This window comes from Panthera pardus, unplaced genomic scaffold (genome assembly GCF_024362965.1).
Source record: "Panthera pardus isolate Hobbes unplaced genomic scaffold, ASM2436296v1 HiC_scaffold_3, whole genome shotgun sequence".
Taxonomy (NCBI): Eukaryota; Metazoa; Chordata; class Mammalia; order Carnivora; family Felidae; genus Panthera; species Panthera pardus.
This window is the reverse complement of record NW_026526876.1, coordinates 20,605,810-20,628,768: the sequence shown is the minus strand read 5'-3', so window position 1 is coordinate 20,628,768 and position 22,959 is coordinate 20,605,810. Positions and strand designations below refer to the sequence as shown.

Here is a 22,959-nt window from a genome sequence, read left to right as displayed (position 1 = left end):
AAGACTCTGCGAGGCCATGGTCCCTCTGAAGCCCCTAGAGAAGACACCTTCCTTGCCTCTTCTGGCCTCTGGGGCTGTGAGCCATCCTCGGCATGCCTTGGGTTGTAGACAATCATTCCCATCACATGGCCATCTTCTCCCCATGGGTCTCTAAGCCCGTGTCCATATTTGTCTCTTCCCGTAAGGACACCAGTCACATGGGATTTGGGGCTTACCCTAATTCAGCATGATCTCAACTTGATTACATTTGCAAAGACCCTATTTCCTAATAAAGCCACACCCACAGGTTCTAGGCAGACAGAGACTGGGACGGAGAGGGGGCAGGGGGACACCACGCAACCTAGCGCAGATGGGAATCAAGGCGACATCCCGGTTTGGGGCCCCTGCAGCTTCACGGAAGGTGGTGCCCTTGACCGAGAGGGGAGACCTAGGGGAGAGCACATGTGGAACACAGGATGGGGAAGGAAGTGAAATAAGGCGGTCGAGAGCCCTGGGTTGAACTTGTCAAGTGCGAGGTGCCCATCAGGTGACCGGCTAGAGATCTGCAGGGGCGGATCAGTGCATGTCCCAGACAAGGAGACCGCGACAAGCCCACAGTGGCATCCGGTGGCCTGGGCTGGGGTGGAAGCTGCTGTATACAGGTGGCAGGTGCAGAGAGGACTAGCATCGGGGGAGAGACTCAAGCCTGATTGCAGAAGCCCCAGTGCAAATAACAACTTAGAGACATAAACGGGGCAAGGGCTGTAAATAACTGGCTCGTCACCAAAGAAATGCCCAAGGGTGCAAGGAACTAATGAGATGTTCGACCTCCCCTGTAATCAAAGAAAACTCAGGGAAACGTGTATCGCCAGGCTTAGGGCAAGGACTCGAGAATCACACAGACTTGAGGGCAAATCCCAACAGGGCCTGGGCATGTCCCATCCCCCTCCGTAAGCCCCAGCCTTGTCATCTGCAAGACTGGAATAGCAGCCCCTCGCTCATCTGGCTGTTGTAAGGACTACTGAGAGGCACTCGAAATGTTGGCTGGTACTACTACGAGGCACGGTTTCTTTACCCAGCTGGAAACTGATTTTATTCTTATTTTTTTATTAAGTAAGCTCTACGCCCAATGTGGGGCTCGAACTCACAACCCCGAGATCAAGAGTCACAGGCTCCACCTACTGAGCCAGCCAGGAGCCCCTGGAGGCTGCCTTTAAATGCATGCCCCCAGTGCTCCCGCGGGCGACCCCAGGAACCAAACAGGAAGAAAGAAGGCTCTTAGAGAGAACCCTGGGAATTCAAGGAGACAACATTGAAAAGGACAGGGCGCCGGAAGGAAAAGAAAAAACAAACAAAACAAAAACAAAAACAAGGAGAACAAGAAAGTTTTCAGAAACCGAAACTATGAAAACACCAACAAAAAACATTTGCTCCTTTTATGGAGTTGAAGGTCCATGAAACTTCCCACCGTGCAGAACAAAACAGCAGGGAGATTATAAAATAGAGAAGAGAGGAAAACGAGAGGTTCATCCAGGACTAGTAAGATTAATCGAGAGAGAACACAGGGCCAGCAGGGGAAACTATTAAAGATACCTAAAAAGAACAATGACCAGACTGAAGGGTACCAGTTTCCCAATCAAAAAAAAAAAAAAAAAAAAAAAATTGCAGAATAGATTTGTTTAGAAATATGAGGGAAAATTTCTCAAGAAACAGACAAAAGCGGTCACTTTTAGGAAAGAGAAGGGGCCGTGGAGGCAGGGGAGGGAATGCTGTCCTTTTCTTTATAAGCCTTTTACGAACATTTGCTCTTCCTAGTCGCGTACATCTATTGCCCTGATAAAAGTAAACAATGATTCAAAGCCTCAAGTCCAACTGCAATGAGCAACAGGTCATTGGTTAAAAATGTCCCAGTCACTGCGTGCGGTTGGGTGTGTTTTCATCATACCTCAATCAAAAGTGAAAACAAACATGGGCAGTTCTTGTGATCCAAGAGAATATGAAAAAAGTTCAGGATATATGAAGTGAAAGAACGTGCTTTAAAAAAAACTTTAATTTTTTTTTATTTTATTTCTGAGGGGGCAGAGAGGGGCAAAGAGAGAATGAGAGAGAGAGAGACACAGAACTTGAAGCAGGTTCCAGGCTCTGAGCCATCAGCACAGAGCCCGATGCGGGGCTGAAACCCATTAACTGTGAGATCATGACCTGAGCCAAAGTCGGACGCTTAACCGACTGAGCCACCCAAGCACCCTAGAACATGCTTTTAAACATTATGTCCGGTATGATCCCTTTTTTTTTTTTTTTTTTTAAGTTATACGTGAACAAAGAAAGCATCCAAGACGGTGCTGCCAGGAAGAAAGGAGGAAGGAGTGTGCACAGGTAAGATAATCAACTGCGGGCGATTAAGGGATGCTCAGTAATGTGAGAGTCACATATTGAAAGAAAGCTGATCCAAACCTTGATATCCAAGTTCACTAACTTCTACTAATTTCACATTCCATGTGTGTCCTCCACCCGTTTCCCCTGACAGAGGATAATACGAATCAAGATTTACTACGTGACCATCACTGTGCTAAGAGCTTCAAATATTTTGACTCATATCGTGTGTGCAACAACCCCGTAAAGGAGACAGCACTGTTATAACCTGTTTTACAGATGAGGAAATTGAGGCTTACAAAGTCCCAGCTCACACAACTAATTAGAGAAACCAGGATCAAACCGAACCAGGGTGACTCCATAGCTCGTTATAATACCAAAGCACACGTCCTCTAGAAATAAGGCCCCACCCGCAGTACCCAATGCCCCCTGCCCTTACCTCACCCCACGCCACTGACAGTTTGAGACATTTCCTGGCATGACTACATCCTGAGAAGTTCACTGTAATTAAATTATGGGGAAATTTTCAAAGTGCTTCAGAGATGTAATGAGTTTACATTCAATTAATTTCTTCCTTCGTTGGAAGGATCAGAAAGACCGATTTCCTTATAGACCCAGAGGGTAGGGTTTCTCGTCTATTTTGAGATTTCATCCTGATGTTCCAGAGATGTACATCAGTCACACAGAAGGTCTGGAGAAACTGGGCTGGCCCTAAAGGCAGCCAACCCCAAGGAAAACCTTTAATGCACTCACCACACTCATTCAATGCTTATATTAAAAATATTTTTGAGTGCTGGAGAGCCTGGGTGGGTCAGTCGTTTGAGCATCTGACTTTGGCTCAGGTCACGATCTCAGGGTTCATAACTTTGAGCCCTGCATCTGGCTCTCCGCTGTCAGCACAAAACCCGCTTTGGATCCTCTGTCCCCTCTCTCTACATCTCCCCCATTCGCGCACTCTCCCTCTCTCTCTCTCTCAAAAATAATATACACTAAAAAAACATATTTTTTTGAGTGCCAACCATGTTGGAGTTTCTGTACTAGGGACAAAGTGTCAACAGTGAAAAGGACAGCCCCTGCCTTCCAGGTGCCTCCAGTCTGGGACTAAGGAAAGAGAAATGAACAAGCAGTTAGGATCTAGAGATAAGGACCGTACAGAATAAGCAGAGAGCTACAAACGCTTGCCAAGGAGCACTAAGTGCCATCTTGGATAGGGGTTAGGAAATTAAGAAGGGGAAAATGAGACACTCAATTCCTCGAGGAGCAAAGTCTCCGTGCCAAGGATGTGGAAGAGACCAGGCTCCCAGAAAGACAGAGCAGGCAAGCTCCCAGGACTTAGGACATGAGGTCCATGATGACAAGGCTGAGTTGGAGTAAACGAGAGGCAAATTCTCCCTTGACCAGTTGGCAACAATTTACCTCCCAACCCAACCTGCACAGAACCAGGAGCCCTCCTATTCCTAACCAGTGGGATGCTGGTTCTCTCCAGCAGGGAGGGGCTCATCCTCACCAGGGTCTTACATGAGGTGAGGTCCCACTTAGGGTGCACCACATCGATGCATGAAATGGGGCAAGGGAATATAAAAATAGTTAGGCACAGTAAGGCTCCTGAAGGAAGCACAGGTCTCTGGAGGCAGGGAGTGGGGGGCGGGGGCAGGCGGAGGTAGGACCCATCCTTCCTCTTCTATCCATCCATCATCCACTCACCCATCCACCCACAATCTGTGCATCCATCCACCCGCCTACCCATCCATCCATCCATTTGAGCCTTTGTTTATTTGTTCAATACGTCAAAAGAATTGACTGAGAGCCTTCCACACATCGGGAACACCTCCTTAGCATCTTCACTGATTGATTCTTTTTAAAACTGCAATAGTCATGACTCCCAGTATCCATCCTCCTCCTTTCCTTTATTGTTCTCATTCACACTCACCTCTGTCTGACATCCCATATGTTTTAGCGTAGAGTGTATCCTGTGACTCTCTCTGCCAGAACGGCAGTCCCATGAGAGCAGGAATTTGGGGTTGCTTTGTTTTCTGTTTTACCCCCAGTGCTTAGCACACCTTGGCGGGATCTCAGGGGGGTACTGGAGGCTCCCTTCTCTTCCCCACTGCCCCCAGCACCCCAGGAACAGGTCAGACGGAAAAGTCCAGCATGAGATACGGCACACCCTTCATCTATTATTTGCAAAAAAGAAAGCCTACAGCTACAGGATTATTATGAGGGTCGGATGAGGTAATGGATGGGGAAATGCTTTGAAAAGTATAAAGCAATAAACCATTGTCAGATGATAATATTTGGGACTCATGAGCCCGTAAGATGTAAGTGCTCCCCGCAGTCAGCTCATGGACACACCCCACCCCACAGACCTCTCCATGCATAATTACAGAGGGTTCCGCAAATTCAGACGGGTAATCTACTTAACGCTTTTGCACAGGCAACGATTCTGGGTCCCTTCCTCCTTCTTCGATACAATACTAACCCATTTTCCCCTTGCTTATGCGTTTAATAGATACGTTTTTGTTTTTGTTTTCCCTTCTATCCTCCTGGAACACTAACTCACTTAGCCCCAGGGCTGTCGTGGTTGATTTCTTCACAAGAAGACCAGGGCTTCAGAAAGTTAAGACGTTTCCAAAGAAACGCTCCCAAAAGAAAAAAAGAAAAAAAGAAAAAAAATCTGCACAGGTGAGTGTGAAGGCTTCCATTTCCCTTCACTGGCTTGTCAAACGCACAATCCTCCTGGAGCTGACTCTCCATCGGGCCTGACGGTTCTATTCCCACCGCTGCTCGGCGAAGCGTGGAGAAACAGCTCATCGTGGCCCCGAGCCAAAGTCAGATGTGGGATTAAAAGCCAGGGCACCCGGACAGCAAAGAGCAGCATCCACCAGCAAGCTAGTAAGGTGGCTGCCTCTCTGGTAGTTTGTTCTCGCTTTGCTCCAGAGGGCACAGAGGCATTAAACCATCATGCCCTGATTTTCCCTTCCACTCTCTGCACGAGGTAGGAGGGGAAGGATTTCAGTCTCGGTGGAGCCATGAGATGCCCAGAGGTTACAAGACTTGCTGCTAATCACAGGGACTGTAAACAGCTCAGCTAGAAAAGCGACCCAGGGCTCCCGACTCCCTGTCTGAGCCCAGCACTGTTTATCACCGAGCAGGATCAGCTGCCCAAGAAGGCTCCTCTCGCCTCGGAAAGCGGAGGTATGACGGAGGCACTCCTGAGGTCCGATTCCTTGGGATGGGAGGCATCGTGGAAGGAGAGCCAGAGGCTGACAAACCTCTCCAAGGGGCCCTGGGAGAAGGCAGGAGTGAGCGTCCTCAGCCTCTGATTATAGCTTCTCTGGTCTCCTTGCACTCACCACGCTTGGGGGCAGTGGGGGAGTGAGAAGAGGGATAAATCCACAGTTCGGCAACTGTCCTGCCGCTCAGCCCGCACGCCCATCAGAGAAACACCAGGATGGACGTTCGTTCACTCCACCACCCTGCCCTCAGCAATATGCTCTTTATATTTTAAATCATGTTCACAAAATGACGCAGAGATTCCCCTGCAAAGAGGGAATAAGACTGATGCCTGAATTTGAAAGGGAAGTTTTTGACCTTTAAAAAAAAAGGAAAAAAGAGGCGCCTGGGTGGTTCAGTCGGTTAGGTGTCCAACTTCGGGTCATGATCTCACAGTTCGTGAGTTCGAGCCCCTCGTCTGTGCTGACAGCTCGGAGCCTGGAGCCCGCTTCGGATTTTGTGTCTCCCTCTCTCTCTGACCTTCCCCTGTTCATGCTCTGTCTCTCTCTGTCTCAGAAATAAATAAATGTTAAAAAAAAAAAATTTTTTTTTAAAGAAAAAAAATCAGGGGCGCCTGGGTGGCTTAGTCAGTTAAGTGTCAGACTCTAGCTCAGGTCATGATCTTGTGGTTCGTAGGTTCGAGCCCCACATCAGGCTCCTGGCTGGCAGTGAGGAGCCTGCTTGGGATTCTCTCTCTCAGCCCCCTGTCCCACGTCCTCTCTCTGCCCCTCCTCCCTTTTCTCAAAATAAATAAACTTTAAAAAAAAAAATCAAAGTCATACAGGTTAACGAAACCAAACAATGCTGAAGCATGGAATGTAAGAACTGGTATTTCTCCCGGGTCCTTCCAATTCCACAGTGTGGACACACACCCACTCTCAAAAGGTCATGTGTCCCCCATATGAAAAGATTCCAGACCGATTACATTACTGTTAGCCACAGAATGTCACCTCACCCAACGGCTAGTTCTTGCTTCCAGAACAGTGGGGCTCTTGTCCTAAGAATTTAGCCCAAATTCCTTCCTCTCAGGAGACCAGAACACCTATGACTAATCTGGGCCTGTAAAAGCTCTGCTTCTCTCCTGCCCCCAGAGCATGAATCAAGTTTCACTGGGTCTTCAGACTCCTTCCTTGCGTGTTCGTTTGTGAATGGAATGGAACCCTAGAAAGACAGAATTTCCTCCCACTGGGTGAGAGTGACACCCAAAGAGAAGCTGAGAAGCTGAGAAGCAGGATGGAGAAAACAGGACAAAGGGAGACCCAGGAGAGAGGTCTCGGGACTTCTAGAAATGACAAGATGGCACCCGGCAACAAAAAGGGACTATGGATCCTGGAAGGGTAGACTGTCGACAGGCATCACCTCTGCAAAGCGAGGAGGTAGAGGGTAGCACAGAGCCATGATACTTTGCAGGTTGTGGTCACCAAGGACCAGGGAGTATTTCCCCGCCCCCTGGATCTGGGCGGCCTTGCAACTTGCTTTGGCCAATAAAACACGACCAGTGATTTTGTGTACGTTCCTGAGGCCAGGCCTCCACAGGCCTTACAGTTTCCACCTGCACCACTGACCCATGAGCCACTGTGCGTGACAGAGACCAGACGACAGGTCTGTGAGTCTCCACAGACCTGTGAGTGAAGTCCTCCTATACCCCGCAGCCCCACCGAGCCACCAGATGCCCCGACCCCATGAGTGACACCAGGAAAGACCAGAAGAACCACCCAGCTGAGTCCAGTCGATCCAGAAGCATAAGAAGTGATAAAGTGCTGTTGACTTAAGCCACCATGTTTTCGGGTGGTTTCTAACTGGCACAAGAAGTGTGGGTGATGCTTGCTGTATCTTGAAGAACGTGGGCACGTTTGCTGCACGTTGACCACCCAATCTCCATCATACCTACTTGGGCAAGGATACCTCCATTCTGCTTCAGAAGAACCATCTCTCCCCTCCTTGTTCATCAATTTTAGTCTCTGCATTTTACCTACTGGGAAGAGGAAGAGGCCAGTAGGTGTGGGCATGTGGCCCAGGCCTGGCCAATTAACACACCGCATCCCCATGGCAACAGGAATTAGGGCCCGGGGAAGAGGACACAACCCAAGTGAGGCCTGTCACTTCCTGCCCATGAAACTCAATTCCAAGGACCATTAAAGCTGGGGGAGAAGGGCTCCTCCTCCCCACAGACGTGAGTCTGAGAGGATGTCAATACATTACCCAAAAGTGGAGACACAGGGAAAAAACAGGACCAGGAGACGGAGAAACCCAGACCCCAGTGATGTCCTTGGATCTAAAGAGTCTGGCAGTATTATCCAAGGTCAGTTCTGTGCCTGGTATTTTAAATGCATGGGCCAACACATTTCCTTCATCAGTCCTTTGCCAGACTGAGTTAGGTTTTCCGTCATTCGTGGCCTCCAAAGCCCTGGCTGATGACAGACATGGAGGGACTTATGTTTTACTGCATGCCCTTTGAGCTACTTGAATTTCTTGCCAAGTTCATGTTTTTACTCCCCCATTTTGAAAGAAACTAAAGAAAAAAATAACCCAGTTCACTTGAAAGAACAACCACATACAAAATGAACACAGGGAAGGCAAATCAATAATAGCATCAATGCTCAACGTTCTCTCCGTGATGGGCTGTGTGGCCGAGGGTGCTAATTGCCTGCTGCAGTTTCCATTCTCCCACCTCCTTTAGGAACACAATCCCACTGTTTAGCTGGCCACACTGCAGCATGGCTGAAAGACCGGGTGTCCTGGCCTTCCTTGCAGGCAGATGGGGTCTTCCGGTAAGTTCTGGCTAATGAGTTACAAGTGGAGCTGTCAGGCAAGACTTACAGGGAATCTCCCTCCCGGCTGACATTTTGCTGCCTGGAGGCAGCTGTGATGCCCTGAGCTCCAGCAGCCACCTTGGGCCAGAAAGGCAAGTGCCTCCCTCTGGGGCAAAGCACCAAGTAGAAAAGGAGCCTGGATCCCTCGGGACTCCATGGATCTACCTTCCCAGCCACAGTCTCTGGATTTCTTCTTCATGAGAGGAGTCTTTCTTGTTTAAGCCACTATTGGGGGGGGGGGGGGGGGGGGGTGTCTCAGTGACTCTCAGTCAAAAGCACGGTGAGCAGAAGGAAGCATCACCATCAGTACAGCTAGGTGTAGGTGGCTGGTTGCCATGGAGACCATCCTGCCACACAGATTCCAAAGTACAAACCCACTCAAAAGAGAAAAGCCTGATATAAACTCCACCTCCCTGCTTCTGGTGGAGCCCCCCCCCTCCTCAGCCCATAAGCCAGGAGGTGATACCAAATTCCCTGATTGCCCCAGGGGAAGGAGCCCCAGGAACACGGTACCTGTGATGGGCCCTGAAACTTCTTTGGCTACCTTCGCAATCAAAGGACCGCCAAGTCCCCAGTTCTCCGGCAGGCCCGGCCTTTGTCTCTCCCTTCCCAACTCCCCTGCCTCTGCCTGATTCAAGGCCTCTAAGGAGTCCAGGAGTCCACGTAAAGTAACATAAGAGCCTCCAACCTGCCTCCCGCTGCCGTGCTATCTGCTCCCTATGGGGCCGTGCTATCTGCTTCCAAGAGAACCCACTTCTGAAATTACAACTCTGGTCACCTCCCCTCCCCCAAAGCTCCAGGGTCTCCCCACCAATCTAGAGAACAGAGCGCAAACCCTCCTCCGCGGGGCCCCAGGTTGTTTACATCCAGGCCCAACCTACCTTGCGGCCACCAGCTTCCAGCCAAACCAATCGCCATTCCTTCGCCAAACAGTCCTGTGTTTTCCATGCCCGTGCTTCCAGTATGCTCTTCTTTCTGCCCAGAATTCATTTCCTCCCCGTTCCGTGCCCATCCTCAAACTACCTATTCTTCCAGTTTCATTTTCATCCTTGAAGCAGTCCTCCCTAATTCCTCCCTGTCCCCAGGCTTCCTGTCACCTTGCACACATTACCCTCCTACAACCACATGCCGACCTGTCTCGTGGTTGCAGGAACCCAGCCGGCCTTAGCCTCTTGCAGGGAGGGATTATATCTTGCTTCTTGACGTACCCCCACAATGCCTTCCACACAGTAGGTGCTCACTAAATGGTTGGATGGATTGGCCTGAGGCCCATCCTCTCCCTGCTCCCACCTTCCGGGCAGCCACTCCCTAAGGAAGGAAGAAAATAAATAGTTTCTTCTGCAAACAGAACACATGTCTGAGCCATCGCTAAAACTGCACAGGCCCTTGGCAAAGCTTTGATGACCGGCTCTTCTCCCCTCCTGTGAGTGAGCCACCACTAAAAAGCAATCAGCAGCAATCCTTGCACAAAGGCAGGCCTTGCACAAAGCACTTGTGTTAATAATACGTGTAGAGATTTGGTCTTGGCACGCTAAGGCCACAGGACAAGACTTAACCAAGATTGACTTTGACCCCTTGTACTTGGAGTAGCTTGCAAAAGAACTGACCCTAAGCAAATGCTTTGTAATGTGATTTGTGCTAAGATGCCAAAGAAAGATGATGTCAGCTACTCTCTCTTATTTAAACTGCAGAAGACATTTAGATTAGGTAAGTTTCTAACAAGCTAGCTAAACACTCAATTAGGTTACAAAAAAAAAAAAAAAAAAAGCAGAGACTTGCTTCATAAAAGTCTTTGGGAACAAGCCCCATCCCCACCATCTGTCTGGATTAGGCAAAACATTGCCCTGTCTGATGGCACAGGGATGCCTTGGATGACTCCCGGAAGGGCCCTGCCCATACTGAGATTTTTTCAGACACAGCGTGCGATCCAACAAAGACTGTGCGTCGGGTGAGAATTTAAGCTCACATTCAAGTTCTCCAAGCCGCAAAGATCCTGCCTCTCGTCTTTCTTTTGCATGTGTCGGGGAGCCCAGAGTTCTCATTCCGGCAGCTGGGACACCAGTATCACCTAACCAACTGGAAACCTACGTTTGAGTACATCTGTCCCCTCCCAACTCAGGCTGGTATCAAAGTCAACCCGCCAGGCACACAGTGGACCGCCAGGCAGCAGCCTCCCCCTGGGCCCCCCGGTCCGGGTTCCGAGGCCCCATCCTCCACACCCAGCGCCCCTGTAACCACGGCCCCAGCCCCACACGCGGGCTCAGCCAGACTCTTAGCCCCACAGCTACCTGAAGCCTCTGGAGGGAGTCTGCTGTTTCCAAACACCAGCCCATCCTTCATTAAACCGTCATCCCCATTCGGACTGGGTCCTCACTGCTGTGATCACCCGGGGAGCTCGAGAAACCACTGAAGCCTTATCCCAGCCCCAGAGATTTAGACGTAGTTAGTCCAGGGGTGTGGTCCAGGCCACTGGGGCTTTCTAAATCTTTCCAGAGGATTCTATCATGCAGCCTGAGTGGAACCGCTGCATCAGAACGAAGGGAATTTCTCCAAAGCCAGAGAGAAGCTCCTTGGGACTAAATTGCCGAGGATGTGAGGCCAACTGAGCTCACTCTGCTAGACCACGGGTGCTGAGGACGGTTGCCAGCTTGAGGTTGATTTGAGCTGGGAAACCTAGTCATTCACAATCTCAAAGGACACATTTTTGTCCTTGGCCATCTGTCCTAAACACAGTGTGCCTTATGTGACAAGATGAGAGCAAAGTGGTCCACATAATTCACCGTGCTGCCCTGCAAAGCTATCCCTGAAGATTCTTCAAAGGCCCACCCCTAGCAAAGGGGGCAGCAGCAGCATCGATTTCATGAGCCAAGGCCAGGACTCCTTGGGGAGGAACTCCCCCCACCCCCCCCCCCCACCGCCGCCCCGCAAAACCTAGCTCCTCCAGGAAATCACCTGCTCAGGAACACCAGACATTCCAGGGACGTTCTGAGACCACCAGCCCTAGCCCCTCACAGCACAGAGCTGGCGGACGCCTGCTCGGGCTGTTTGTACTGCAACAGGCCTCAGAAAACCCCCACCGTAAACACTAAATCAGGGTGTCGGCAAACTTCTGCAAAGGGCCAGACGGTGAATACTTCAGGGTTTGCAGGCGATGTGGTCCTTAGCAATTCCTCACTCTGCATTATGATGCACGAGCCCCGCAGACAGTATGCAAAAGAGACAGGCGTGGTGGGTGCCAATAAATCTCTGCCGACAGAAAAACAGGCAGGGGTGCCCACCTTTCCACTAGAACTAGATCGTAACCTCCTTAAAGACAGAGACCACTCCTATCACCCCTTCAAATCCTTAGCACTCGGCACAGTGCCTGGAAATACAACAGATCCTCCATAAATGCTGAATGAATGAATGCATGAATGACTGAATGAGTGACACTGAGCCAGTCATCTTAAGGAATATCTATCAATGTTTACCTGCTCCTGCAGGGAGATGTGTAAGAGCTACTGCCTTTGGATGCGCTCACATCTGACTACTGAAACGGAATCTCAAAGCCCTTTTTTAAGCTGCTGGTCACTTGCATACACTCGCCCCTCCCCTTCACGGAACAGGGAAGGATGCCCCCCAGACAAAGAGGAGCAGGTATTCCCCAAGGAGAACACCCTGGCCCCAATCCCTGCAGGGCCCAGGCCTGCAAGGAAAGGAAGAGGAAACTAGGGGGGAAGCAGAGGTGCCCAGGCCACGAGAGGACAGACAGCCTGAGCACCCGGGAAAGGCAGGGAGAGAGGGACAGGCGAGGCAGGGAAGCGAGTGGTAACCATCCAGGCGACTCTGGGCAGGCCCCACAGCCACACGGGCCAGCTGCTTAGAGACAATACACGTGGGTTCTTCCACCTAGATGTCAGTGCAGATGGGAGGTAACGTGTATCATTTCCTCCCCCACACTGTTTTACAACGACACTGGAGATCTGAAGCAATGAAATTGAAAAGGAAAGACACACGAATAATAATAGTGATGGTCTGTCTCCTTCCTGGGTGTTCTTCTTCCCTTTTCTCCCTTTCTTCCTCTCTCACCCGGCCACCCCTGGTGTCAGGGTCCGGATGTGTCGGGAAGGAAGGCCCCTGATCCTGCCGGCACATGTCACGGAAGATGAGGGGAGGGCCAGGGGACACAGCTGTCACCACATCGCTCTCGAGCCCAGCAGAACCGCTACGGTTTGGGGTCCAGGAGCACCGAGCCGGAAGTCAGGCTTGCCCCCCACGTGCATTCAGCGTCTGCTGCTCGTGCCTCGCAAGGTTTGAAAACATTCGGCAGAGACAGAGAAGTCTTCCCGTTGTAAACTGGCCATGGGAGACCTTTACAAATAAAATGCTTTTCCACGCAAACCTTAAGGGTCCAAAGCCCTCGGTTGCGAGATTTGAGCGCCAGTTGTTCCCGCGGCATTCCCGTGAATCGAGGGCAGAGGAGGCAAGAAGCGGCAGGTGGCCCCTTGCCAATCGTGACAGAACCTGGAGGGAGGCTGTGAATGGTCCTGCTTAGACAGGCGCCCTTCCCCCCCCCCCCTTTTCTCCACACCACCATGCCACAGTTAGCCGGTCACATGAGACCCCCGGGGGCAGACGGCTCCAAGTCCCATCAAGCCAAACCCAGTACACCTCGTCACTTCTTGGCTGAGGACAGTCTCAGCCCTCAAACGGACAAACATCACCACCACCGGGGTGGTGCAGTCGGTCCAAGCGTCTGACTGTGGCTCGGGTCACTTTTCCACTGCCTGCTGGCTGAAATCTCCCTGAGTCCCTCATGCTACTGAGTCCATTCTGCTCATCCCATTTCGCCATGGAAATGGAGAACAGCTGGTCACCCTCGTCCTCCAGACTCTGGGGCCATCACCGGAGAGCATCACTAACTTCCAACAGGGAGGCCAGTTATTTGGAGAAAATATTACTCACCATATTCTGCACAAAAACAGACTCAGCCAAACCCTCCTTAAGAAAACCGTGCCCTTCATGAGAACCCAGCTCCCCATGGGATTAAAGAATAACATATTAAATTGCCTCTTCATGCCTACAAGCAAGCTTCTTGATTGGTAGGCTGCCTTTCTCTTCTGCAGGTTCCTGGTCCTGTTTATGCCACACAAGCGTGTCTTCCTTGAGAGAGGATGTACACTGATTCAGAGATTACTAGTGAGTATCAACCTCACCAAAGAGACATCAAAACCAGAGCAAAGAAAATTAAAATGGTGAATGGTGACCCTTGATGGTTTTGGCCTCTTCGAATTCCCCCAAACGTTTACCTTTCGGGACGATGACTGCTCATCTCAATTCGGTATGAAAAGAATTCAACTGCATGTGTAAATTCGCCATCGAACAAGTGAGTGAGTGAGTGAACACGTGAAGTGGAAACGAACGCTTCCCAACTGCCTTACGAGAAAAGGATATACACTAACCCATGCTAGAACCCGCCCTCTTTAACTGGACAGAACCAAGAAGCCCTTAACAAACCATCAAGCCCAATGTCAGTCAACTGAGCAGAGTCAACTGAGGTCCGGGAACACTAAGGAGCTTGCCCAAGGTCACACAGCTAAATGTCAGCAGCTCCTGACTTCTCAGCTGAGTTTGGTCCTAGCTCTGCCCCTACCTAGTGATTTCCGATTCTAGAGAAGTCATTTCTTCTCTCTGCATTTGTTTCCTGCCTCTACATGGGGGGGCAACTGGACCAGACATCAGCCGGGAGGCACTGTGGTTTTAAGAGGGGAAAGCTCTGGAGTCAGACTGTGTGTTCAAATCCTGCCTCTGCTCACCGTGGGAGATCCGGAACAATTCATTTACACTTGCTATGCCTATTTCCTCAGCTGTAAAGTGGCAGTAAATAATAGTAGACGCTACATACCTCATGGAGTCGTTATGAAATTAAATTAGATGGTCGACACAAAGTGCTCAGCAGAGCACCTTGTAAACAACAAAGGTGCAATAAATATTAGCTATTATAACCATCTACAATCTCTCCCAGCTTTGGGGCGCCTGAGAGGCTCAGTCGGTTAAGCATCCCGACTTCGGCTCAGTCATGACCTCACAGTTCGAGAGTTCGAGCCCCCATCGGGCTCTGTGCTGACATCTCGGAGCCTGGAGCCTGTTTTCAGGTTCTGTGTCTCCCTCTCTTTCTGTCCCTCCCTCCGCTCACCCTATCTCTCTCTGTCTCTCTCAAAAATAGATAAACATTAAAAAAAAAATTTTTTTTTAAGTTGTTAAAACTCTTCCGGCTTTAATGCTGTAATGCTCTAGGTTTCTTTTTCTGCCTTTTTTTTTTTTAAACGGTAATAATTTCTCCCCATTAAGTTCACACCTCAGGCAAAACGACGTGACGGCTGACATGGGTACTAAGAAAAAGACAACGATTATGAAAGACTTAAAAGAGTCTAAACCTTTTTTAGGAGTCAGGAGTGGGGGGGGGGGCGGCGGCAGAAGGCAAATGGGATTCTCTGAAGAGTCATTTAAGGAGAACTGATTAATGCTTCCAAGGCCCTGCTAATGAGGGAAAAAACCACCTGTGAAATACACCGCTAAGCACATTTAAAACACCACGTCCTTTGTCCCAGGAATCTCCTTTCTCGGTGCACAATTATATATTGTATAGATACATCACTGCAGCATTAAAGCAGAGACGGGTGTCAATGAACATAGAGCACATGCATAAATGTATCCCGCTGATCTGAAAACATGTTACATCTGTGCAAAGTACAATGGGACCCCAGTCAACCGACTGATGGCTGGCTTTCCCTTTTCAAGGTATTTACTCAAAGCATCTCAGAGCAGTGCTGAAGGCTAGCAAGCCCTGTGGCATGTTTATGCCGATACTTTGTACGTGCATAATAAACAGTTCTCCAAGGAGCTGCTCATGGTTAACAGCAGTGACCTCTGAGAAGCAAGGGGGGGGGGGGGGGGCAGGATGATTTTCTTCTTCTTCTTTTTTTAACTTCTAATACATCTGTATTTTTATACATTCCACTCTGTGACCAGAGAGGATACATCAAAATGCTCTGGACCGGGATTTCTTGCTGTGGCACCACGGACGTTTTGGGCTGGGTAATTCTTCGGGGGGGGGGGGGGAGAGGGGGGCTGTCCTGTGCACTGGAAGGTGTTTAGCAACATCCCTAGCCCCTACCCGCTAGATATCAGTTGTCACAACTGAACATGCCAAATGTCCCCCTGCAGCGGGGGGTAAAACCGCCCCCCAGTTGAGAACTACTGTCCTAGCCAACAGAATGGCTGTGTTAAATACAAATTATTCCTATGATTAGTACAAGTGGTTATTACAGCTCAGGCCACCTGGGCTCTACTGCCTTCTCCCTAGTTTGGGGAAGCATTTATGAGAACCCACTACTAGTCACCAAGGCCACTGGTATTTCCTGAGTTTTGAGTCTCAACGGTCTCCCACAGCACACTTTTACTTTCCTCCATGCATCTGGTGACTTTCCAGAAGTTCCTTCTGTGGAACTAGCTCAAGGTCAATTTCAGAAAAGTAAATCCTATTTTCTTTAAAAATAAAAGAAAAAAGCACACACACGTAAATAATTTTTAGAATCTCTCTTTTTTTTTTAACGACTACATTAAAAAACGGAAGTAAAACTATTTTATTTTAGATCCTCATACTTAAATGACCACAAAAGAGTGGCCTGATGATTTTTTTTCGGGGGGGGAGGGGAAATTACATCTAAAATTTTCATGTTTAATTATGCTCCCAAATTTATTCTTACATGTCCTGAAGACTATTATTCTCTGCTTTTCCTTGTTTGTTCCCTTTCTTGTTTCATTTTGTTTTTTGCTTTTTGCTATATAAACCTTACAGTGGCTTTTGCCCTAAAAGAGCCACCTAGAACAGGAGACACAAATGCCTAGTCAAAAGCAGAAAGACAGTACAGAACAGAGTTCTTCAAATTCTGTATCTATGTAACCCCTAGAAGAATTTTTGAAAAACTAGGTACCCCCTCACTCCTTTTAAAGTTAACATTTAAAAGGTTTTCATCTTGAATTTGAAGAGGTGCAAAGACATTTCCGGCATATAAATATTGATTTCTGTTTCATCAGTCAATTAATTATATCCACTGGGATCTAAACAGCATAGGGATTTGATTCCCACTCTTACTCTAGTGATTCATTCCTATAGCCAGGGACAAATATTTTATCCTCTTAAAATATATATATAAACATGTATATATAAACTGTATGTTCATGTTTTACGTACTCTTCTGTTCACAGGCTACATCCTAAACACACAAAAAAGCGAACTCTTCTTGAAAAGTCCCAAAACTTACATCATTACTTTTTCTCCCAGGCTAAAATTTCAATTCTCTTTCCCCACAGAATTTTACCCTAAAGCAACTTCTGTTTTATGCTAGAAAGTCTGTTAATGATTTATTTATCCTACTTCTTTGTAATATAAATGTCTATATACATTTTAATTTAATTTTTAGGAAAATTCACGTGAACTTAGGGCTCTAACTGCTTAAGTAACAATTTCCCAGATTGAGTTACCATTAAAATGATTAGTGGTAGAGAACAGATTTCTAACAACAAAAATGTAATACACTGTTTTACAATGACTAAACACTAAAAAATAAAATTTTTTTGGAAATGTGTATTTTCATGGATGAGCCCCCCCGCCTTGTTTCTTCCATTCACTCATACATCCATGGACAAATATTAAGTGATCATCACTAGATTAAGAGTTGGGAATCAATTTTGTTTCTATTTTTCTTGCCTTTTTCTTTCTTTTTTAAACATAAGCAAAGAGGAAATGTGTTCGCATAAAGAAAAGGATGGAGAAAATAGATACTTTGTTACAATAATGTCATTTTGTTCTCTGAATTTTATCCAAGTTACAGGCCCCAAATCCCAAAATGGTTTTTAAGCATCGCTCTGCAAACAATTTGATTAGATCCACAGTCAAAGGGCGAGACATGTCTGAACCACTTAAGGATTTATGCCCAGGGATCGGTGATTAGAGGCCTCACTTTCTCCACTCCAGCACCAACATCGCAAGCGTTCCCCCATTTACGCATGGAGATTTGGCCACCTAGGGACAGGGTAGTATGGCAAGAGTGCCTCTATCTTGTAAAGTGGGAGAGGGCAAATGCGGAAGGGGACTCGGGCAAGGAGCACCTCGGCCTGCCAGGGTGTCCTCACCAGAGTGGGTTTCAGGAAAGACAGCCTGTGGCCGCTGAGGACCTGGAAACGGATTTCGTGAACACTCTCCGTGCCTCTGTGCACCACCGGGAGGGCCTCTGTGTGCCCTGGAAGGTACCCGGACCCCAGTCTGACGGCTGCTGACTTAAGCACCTCTGGGAGACCCCACCCCCAGGCCAGTTTTTGCAGATCCCAGTAAAAAGGCGGCAAAGGAACCAAATCCTGATCACCCGGAAGAGAAAACCACGTGGTACGGGACTTCCGGTGTGACGAACACAACCGGAACATCCCACCACGGTATATGCGTGCCTGGGAAGCGGGCCCTGAACTCCCCAAACCCCAGGCTCTAACGCCCGGCTCACAGCAGATCGCGGAACCGGGGAGCAAGGCACACAGCCCCCCACCGAGGAAGCCATCAGCCAAATTCACCATGTGGGACACTCTACGGATATAAAAGACCCAGTGTCTCCAACAAATTACTGGAGTGAGAAAAAAAAAAAAAAGGGTTGTTAAGAATAAAAGGCACTTAAAAGATATAATCGATATGAAAATCTTGCTCAGCTGCTGATCCCATGACCCCTTTGAAAAACTGGAGGAGGGGCGCCTGGGTGGCTCGGTGGGCCAGGCGTCCGACTTTGGCTTGGGTCATGATGTTAAGGCAAGTGGGTTCAGGCTCTCTGCTGTGAGCGCCAGAGCGTGCTTTGTTTCCCGTCTCCCCCTCTCTGCCCATCCCCAGCTCGTGCTCTGTGTCTCAAAAATAAAATAAAAACATCAAAAAAAAAATTTTTTTTTAAGAAAAAAATGGGAGAAAATCTGCTGTTAGGTTACTTACAGCAAGGAGTTGCTAATTTGGGTAAGTGTGATGAGGGGATTATGTTGTAAAAAAAACAAAACGAAACAAGCCATCCGGTTAGAGATGGGGATTTAACTTTCGGGTGAACTTACACGATGTCTTGGATTCGCTTTAACAAAATATTCCAACCTCTCAAGAAGGTTGGGGGAAGTCAGCAGAAATGTAATTAGCAAAACATCGGTAATGCTTGAAGCTGAATGATGGCTACCTGGGATTCTCTCCACTTTTTTTAACATGTTTGGAGATGTCAATAAAAAAAGGGCTTTTAAAGGGAAGGGAAAGAGAGAAAAGATATTTAACTAGCGCCGTGGAGGCCCTTCCTAAAAACCACCTCGTTTCACAAGTCCTGAGACAGCTGCCCTACAAGCAGGCCTCTCTCCCTGAGAGGTGGGAGCATTTCAGTAAGCTCGACGGTAAGTAGGGGCAGAGATACGAAGGGGCCATTAGCACCTGGAGACCAGAGAGATGCATCTAGGTGGCAGGAAGAGAGACTGGAAATACCCCCTTGGCACAGAAATGTTAGAATAAGCATGTCTCCGTTTTACATCGCTCCTACTGACACACTACTTACCCCTGCAGCAAAGCCAAGACTTCCATCCAAGATCCGCCTCTGAAAATATAAACAAGATGTTTCAGAGTCTGAGGGATGAGTCTGGGGATAAGAGGAAACCATATGATCTAAGAGAGCCGCACGAATAAAGATTGGCCCGTGCCTAAGTTTGTCAACCTGTCCAGCTAGAAGCCTGGATTGGAACCTTTATCAAATAGGCCAAGAACCAGGGGGAAGTTTTTTGTTTTTTTTTTTTTTTTAGCCTTCCATCCATCCCACAGCCAATCAGAGTTTTTTTTTCAGTGGTGCTTGGCTTCCATTGACCCACGTGTTGTCTTTTACCTGGCTCTCCTGTGAATGATAACTGTAAACCTTTAGTAAGTAGCTGGCCTAAAAGATGGAAATTGATAAGTGTTGGTAGGGACCATGGGGACCAAGCAAAACTCTCCCACGCTGCAGGTGGAGGGACAAAATGGCACAGCCACTTTGGAAAACGAACTGGCAGCAGCCAGCGAACTGGAAATGAACATACCCTACGACCCAGCAGTGCTACCCCTGAGTAGTGAAATCATCACCTAACAGGAACGCCTACTTGGACTCACCGAACACGTGTCCAGAGCAGCTCTCAGCAGCAGTACTTGTGAGAGCCAAAACTAGAAACTACCCGAACGCCCCACCAACAGTAGCATGGATGCAACAATTAGGATGTATTCACACAACAGAATACCACACGGCAATGAGAACACACACGACATATGCATGAATGGAGCCCATCATCAGGCAGGGGCATGGGGAAACTGGAAAATAAGCAGAGTGGAATCAGCCAGACGCAGAAGAGCGCATACCGTATGATTACTCCATTTATATAATGTACGGAAACAGAGAAAACTAATCTCTGCGGGCACAGGCTAGGAGAGGGATTGCTCTTGGCAGTGGAGGCTGGGGATGGAGGGTAGGGATTAGAAAGGATCCTGAAAGGCTGCTGTGGGGCTGGTGCTGTTCTAGTTCTTGACCTGGGTACTAGTTTTATAGGCGATCGTGAAAAATCACCAAGCTGCACACTTATAAAATGGGCGCTTTTTGAGGCACCTGGGAGGCTCAATCGGTGGAACGTCGACTTCGGCTCAGGTTCTCATGGTTCGTGAGTTCAAGCCCCACATCGGGCTCGCTGCTGTCAGCACAGAGCCTGCTTTGGATCCTCTGTCCTCCTCTCTGCCCCTCCCCACTTGCACGCGTGCGTGCTCGCTCGCTCTCTCTCAAAAATAAATGTTAAAAAAATAAAATGTGCATTTTCTATATGCATTTTATATTTCCATTTAAAAATACTTGTTTAACTTTGTAGTCTAAGTTAGGAACAGAATCTATAGCCCCGTGAATACGTTACAGCCTGGTTGAGGTGATTACCCCAACTGCTCAGCCCTCTCCCACCTCTGAGCGGCTGGAGGTGGACGGAAAGTTTTGACCCCAGGAAGCCATACAAATGACATTTTCCTCTAGGCGTGCCATGACATAAGCAAAGTTGGCCAACCAAATAATTTAATGAAACCAGACAGATCTAATAAAGAAGTCAGGTAAAAAAATTATTCTATCAGCATTCATCTGGATCCTGAAAGGAGAAAAATTATACTTCTTAAGTTTTTCCACTTTCAGACATTTACTTCAAGGAACTAATCAGCTAGGTGTTCAAAGGTTTATGTTCATCACAAAAGTATTTCTAAAGACATTAGGAGAAAAGACGTAACAGTTGGGGAAGGGCTACATAAACTGCAGACCATCCTGACAACAGAATATTACACGCCCAGTTAAGTAACCGAAGTGATCAAAATAATCAAAAAAGCATTTAGGGATGTAGGAAGAATGTTTATGATACCAAGTGAGGAAAACTAGTTGTAAAATATTGCATAAAATTTGATCCCTGTCATGTAAAGAAACAGATACGGGTAAGTTAATGTATACGCGAATATAACTGAACTCTGGATGAACAGGTTCAGGGCTTGGAGTTTTTTTTTTTTTCTGAGAAGCACCTTTTTTATTATTTCTTTAAGCTTTTTCATACGTTATGAGTTTCCTACAATTAAAATATATTTTAAAGCAAGAAAACAAATTTTGAGCGAAACTTTTTTTTTTAATTTTTTTTAATGTCTATCTATTTTTGAAAGAGAAAGAGAGCATGAGAGGGGGAAGAGCAGAGAGAGAGGGAGACACAGAATTTGAAGCAGGCCCCAGGTTCCGAGATGCCGGCACAGTGCCCAACGCGGGGCTCGAACTCACGAACCGTGAGATCACGACCTGAGCCAAAGTCGGACATTTAACCAACTGAGCCATCCAGGCGCCCTTGAGGGAAGAGACGTTTGAGAGCAACTGAGGAGGGCAGCGTCCGCGTGTCTACTATCCCAGGTGACCCTCACTGCGGCCCCCATCTTAGCCGAATGGAAGCTGAGGTTTGCTGCGGGGACCAGAGCACATCTCTGTGAACTCCTGTCTCTGGCCACCTTTGCCTCCCAACGCCGTGCCTCCCTCCACTTTTCATGCAATCTGCCTGTGCAGAAAGGGTGCCTGTAGCCCACCCACGCCTGCTACCTTTGCAAGGTCCTGCTTGCAAGGCTGCTCCTTGGCTGGCTTCTGGGAACGTGGTGCTTGAACTGCCCCCTCCATTCCCTGGTAAGGGTGGGTCAAGGTGCCTATGCTGGTTTCCAGACAAGGTCGTGGATGCAGGACACCTGCTTTCCTTCTGCAAGTCTGGAATTTCGGCAGCATGCACTGCCTTCATGAGCACCCCTGGTACAATCCTTGGGGCTGAGGCTCCACAGGGTGCCCCGGGCGGACACATCACGCGTGTGTTAACTGCGTTTTCCTTGCTGGGGGAAGGAATGTCCTCGTTGGGCCCCTCACAGGAGGCAGGGAGCATCAAAGGCCTGTGCCCAGATGTCCCCAGACTCCGCCTATATCCTTCTCCTGCTGATCCTTTCAATGTTAAACCTTAGCCATGAGTACAACTATATTCTGGGTGCTGTGGGTCCTTCTAGTGAATCACCAAACGTGGTGACGTTCATGGGGAACGTGCCTCCACACAGTAGAAGTCTTCAGCAATTTCTCCTACTGACCTCGGTGATTATAGTAACACGAGACCAATTAGGGGCTCTGAGGCTCCACAGCAGAAGGGGGCACCTCGGTGAAGAAGGGAAGTCACCTGTTTCCTCCCAAAGTGCCCCCAGAGCGTTGGCCCGGGCCACACGGGGCTCTGGGGCCCCATCCACCGTCGTGCTGCCGTTCACTCAGCCCTCAGCAGGGTAACTACGGAAGATACAACCACGGGCTGCCCTGCCCTAGAAGGGCACAGAGACGGGACCCCAGAAAACCTGGCGTGACTGTCGTGAAGGAGGAGGAGGTGACCTGGGCCCTCTCCTCTGCCACCTGGGTGTCTCTCATTCAGGGACTGGGTTTTGAAAGGTTTCACTACCTGCCAAGGGCAAGCTGGGATGCCGGTGGTATAAGTCTCATAAGCTCCAAACCTCCCACTGAGGAGAGGAGGGGGAGGGCGGTGGGGAAGTCAGAGCTTACCTGCCAGCAAACACCCGTCTTACTGGTCTCTAACACAAGAGCGTCTGGCTTGCCAACTTCCTAGGCTGTGTTTGCCTTTCCAGATCCGGCTCACGGCATGTTTAAATGGATCTTAAATCACTCCCTCGCTTATCACGCCTACAGTTTCTAAGGCAGCCTGCTGAAGGGTGCGGGGACTTGACAGTTCCTCAAGATAAAGATGGGTTGACCGCTCCAGGCCTATGGACCGAGGGGGTCAAGGGCTGGGGAAGGGGAAGGAATCTCAGGTATATGAGGTGGGCTGGGGTTGTGGAGTGGGGAGGGGTATGTGGTGTGTGTTGCGGGGGGGGGGGGGGTGGTGAGTGGGAGTGGGGGGGCTCTGTGATACATGTGGGGTACGT

At 48.7% G+C, this 22,959-nt stretch overlaps 1 protein-coding gene across 11 annotated transcripts in view; it reads right to left on the bottom strand.

Annotated features, from left to right (window-relative positions):
• SLC39A11 (solute carrier family 39 member 11) overlaps positions 1-22,959 on the bottom strand; it is a 427,544-nt gene that overhangs the window by 317,545 nt on the left and 87,040 nt on the right. For all 11 annotated transcript variants that reach the window (XM_053893198.1, XM_053893200.1, XM_053893190.1 and 8 more), the window contains one exon: positions 19,040-19,078. In XM_053893198.1, coding sequence (XP_053749173.1) covers positions 19,040-19,078 — 39 coding nt within the window. The remainder of the gene's footprint in view (positions 1-19,039; positions 19,079-22,959) is intronic.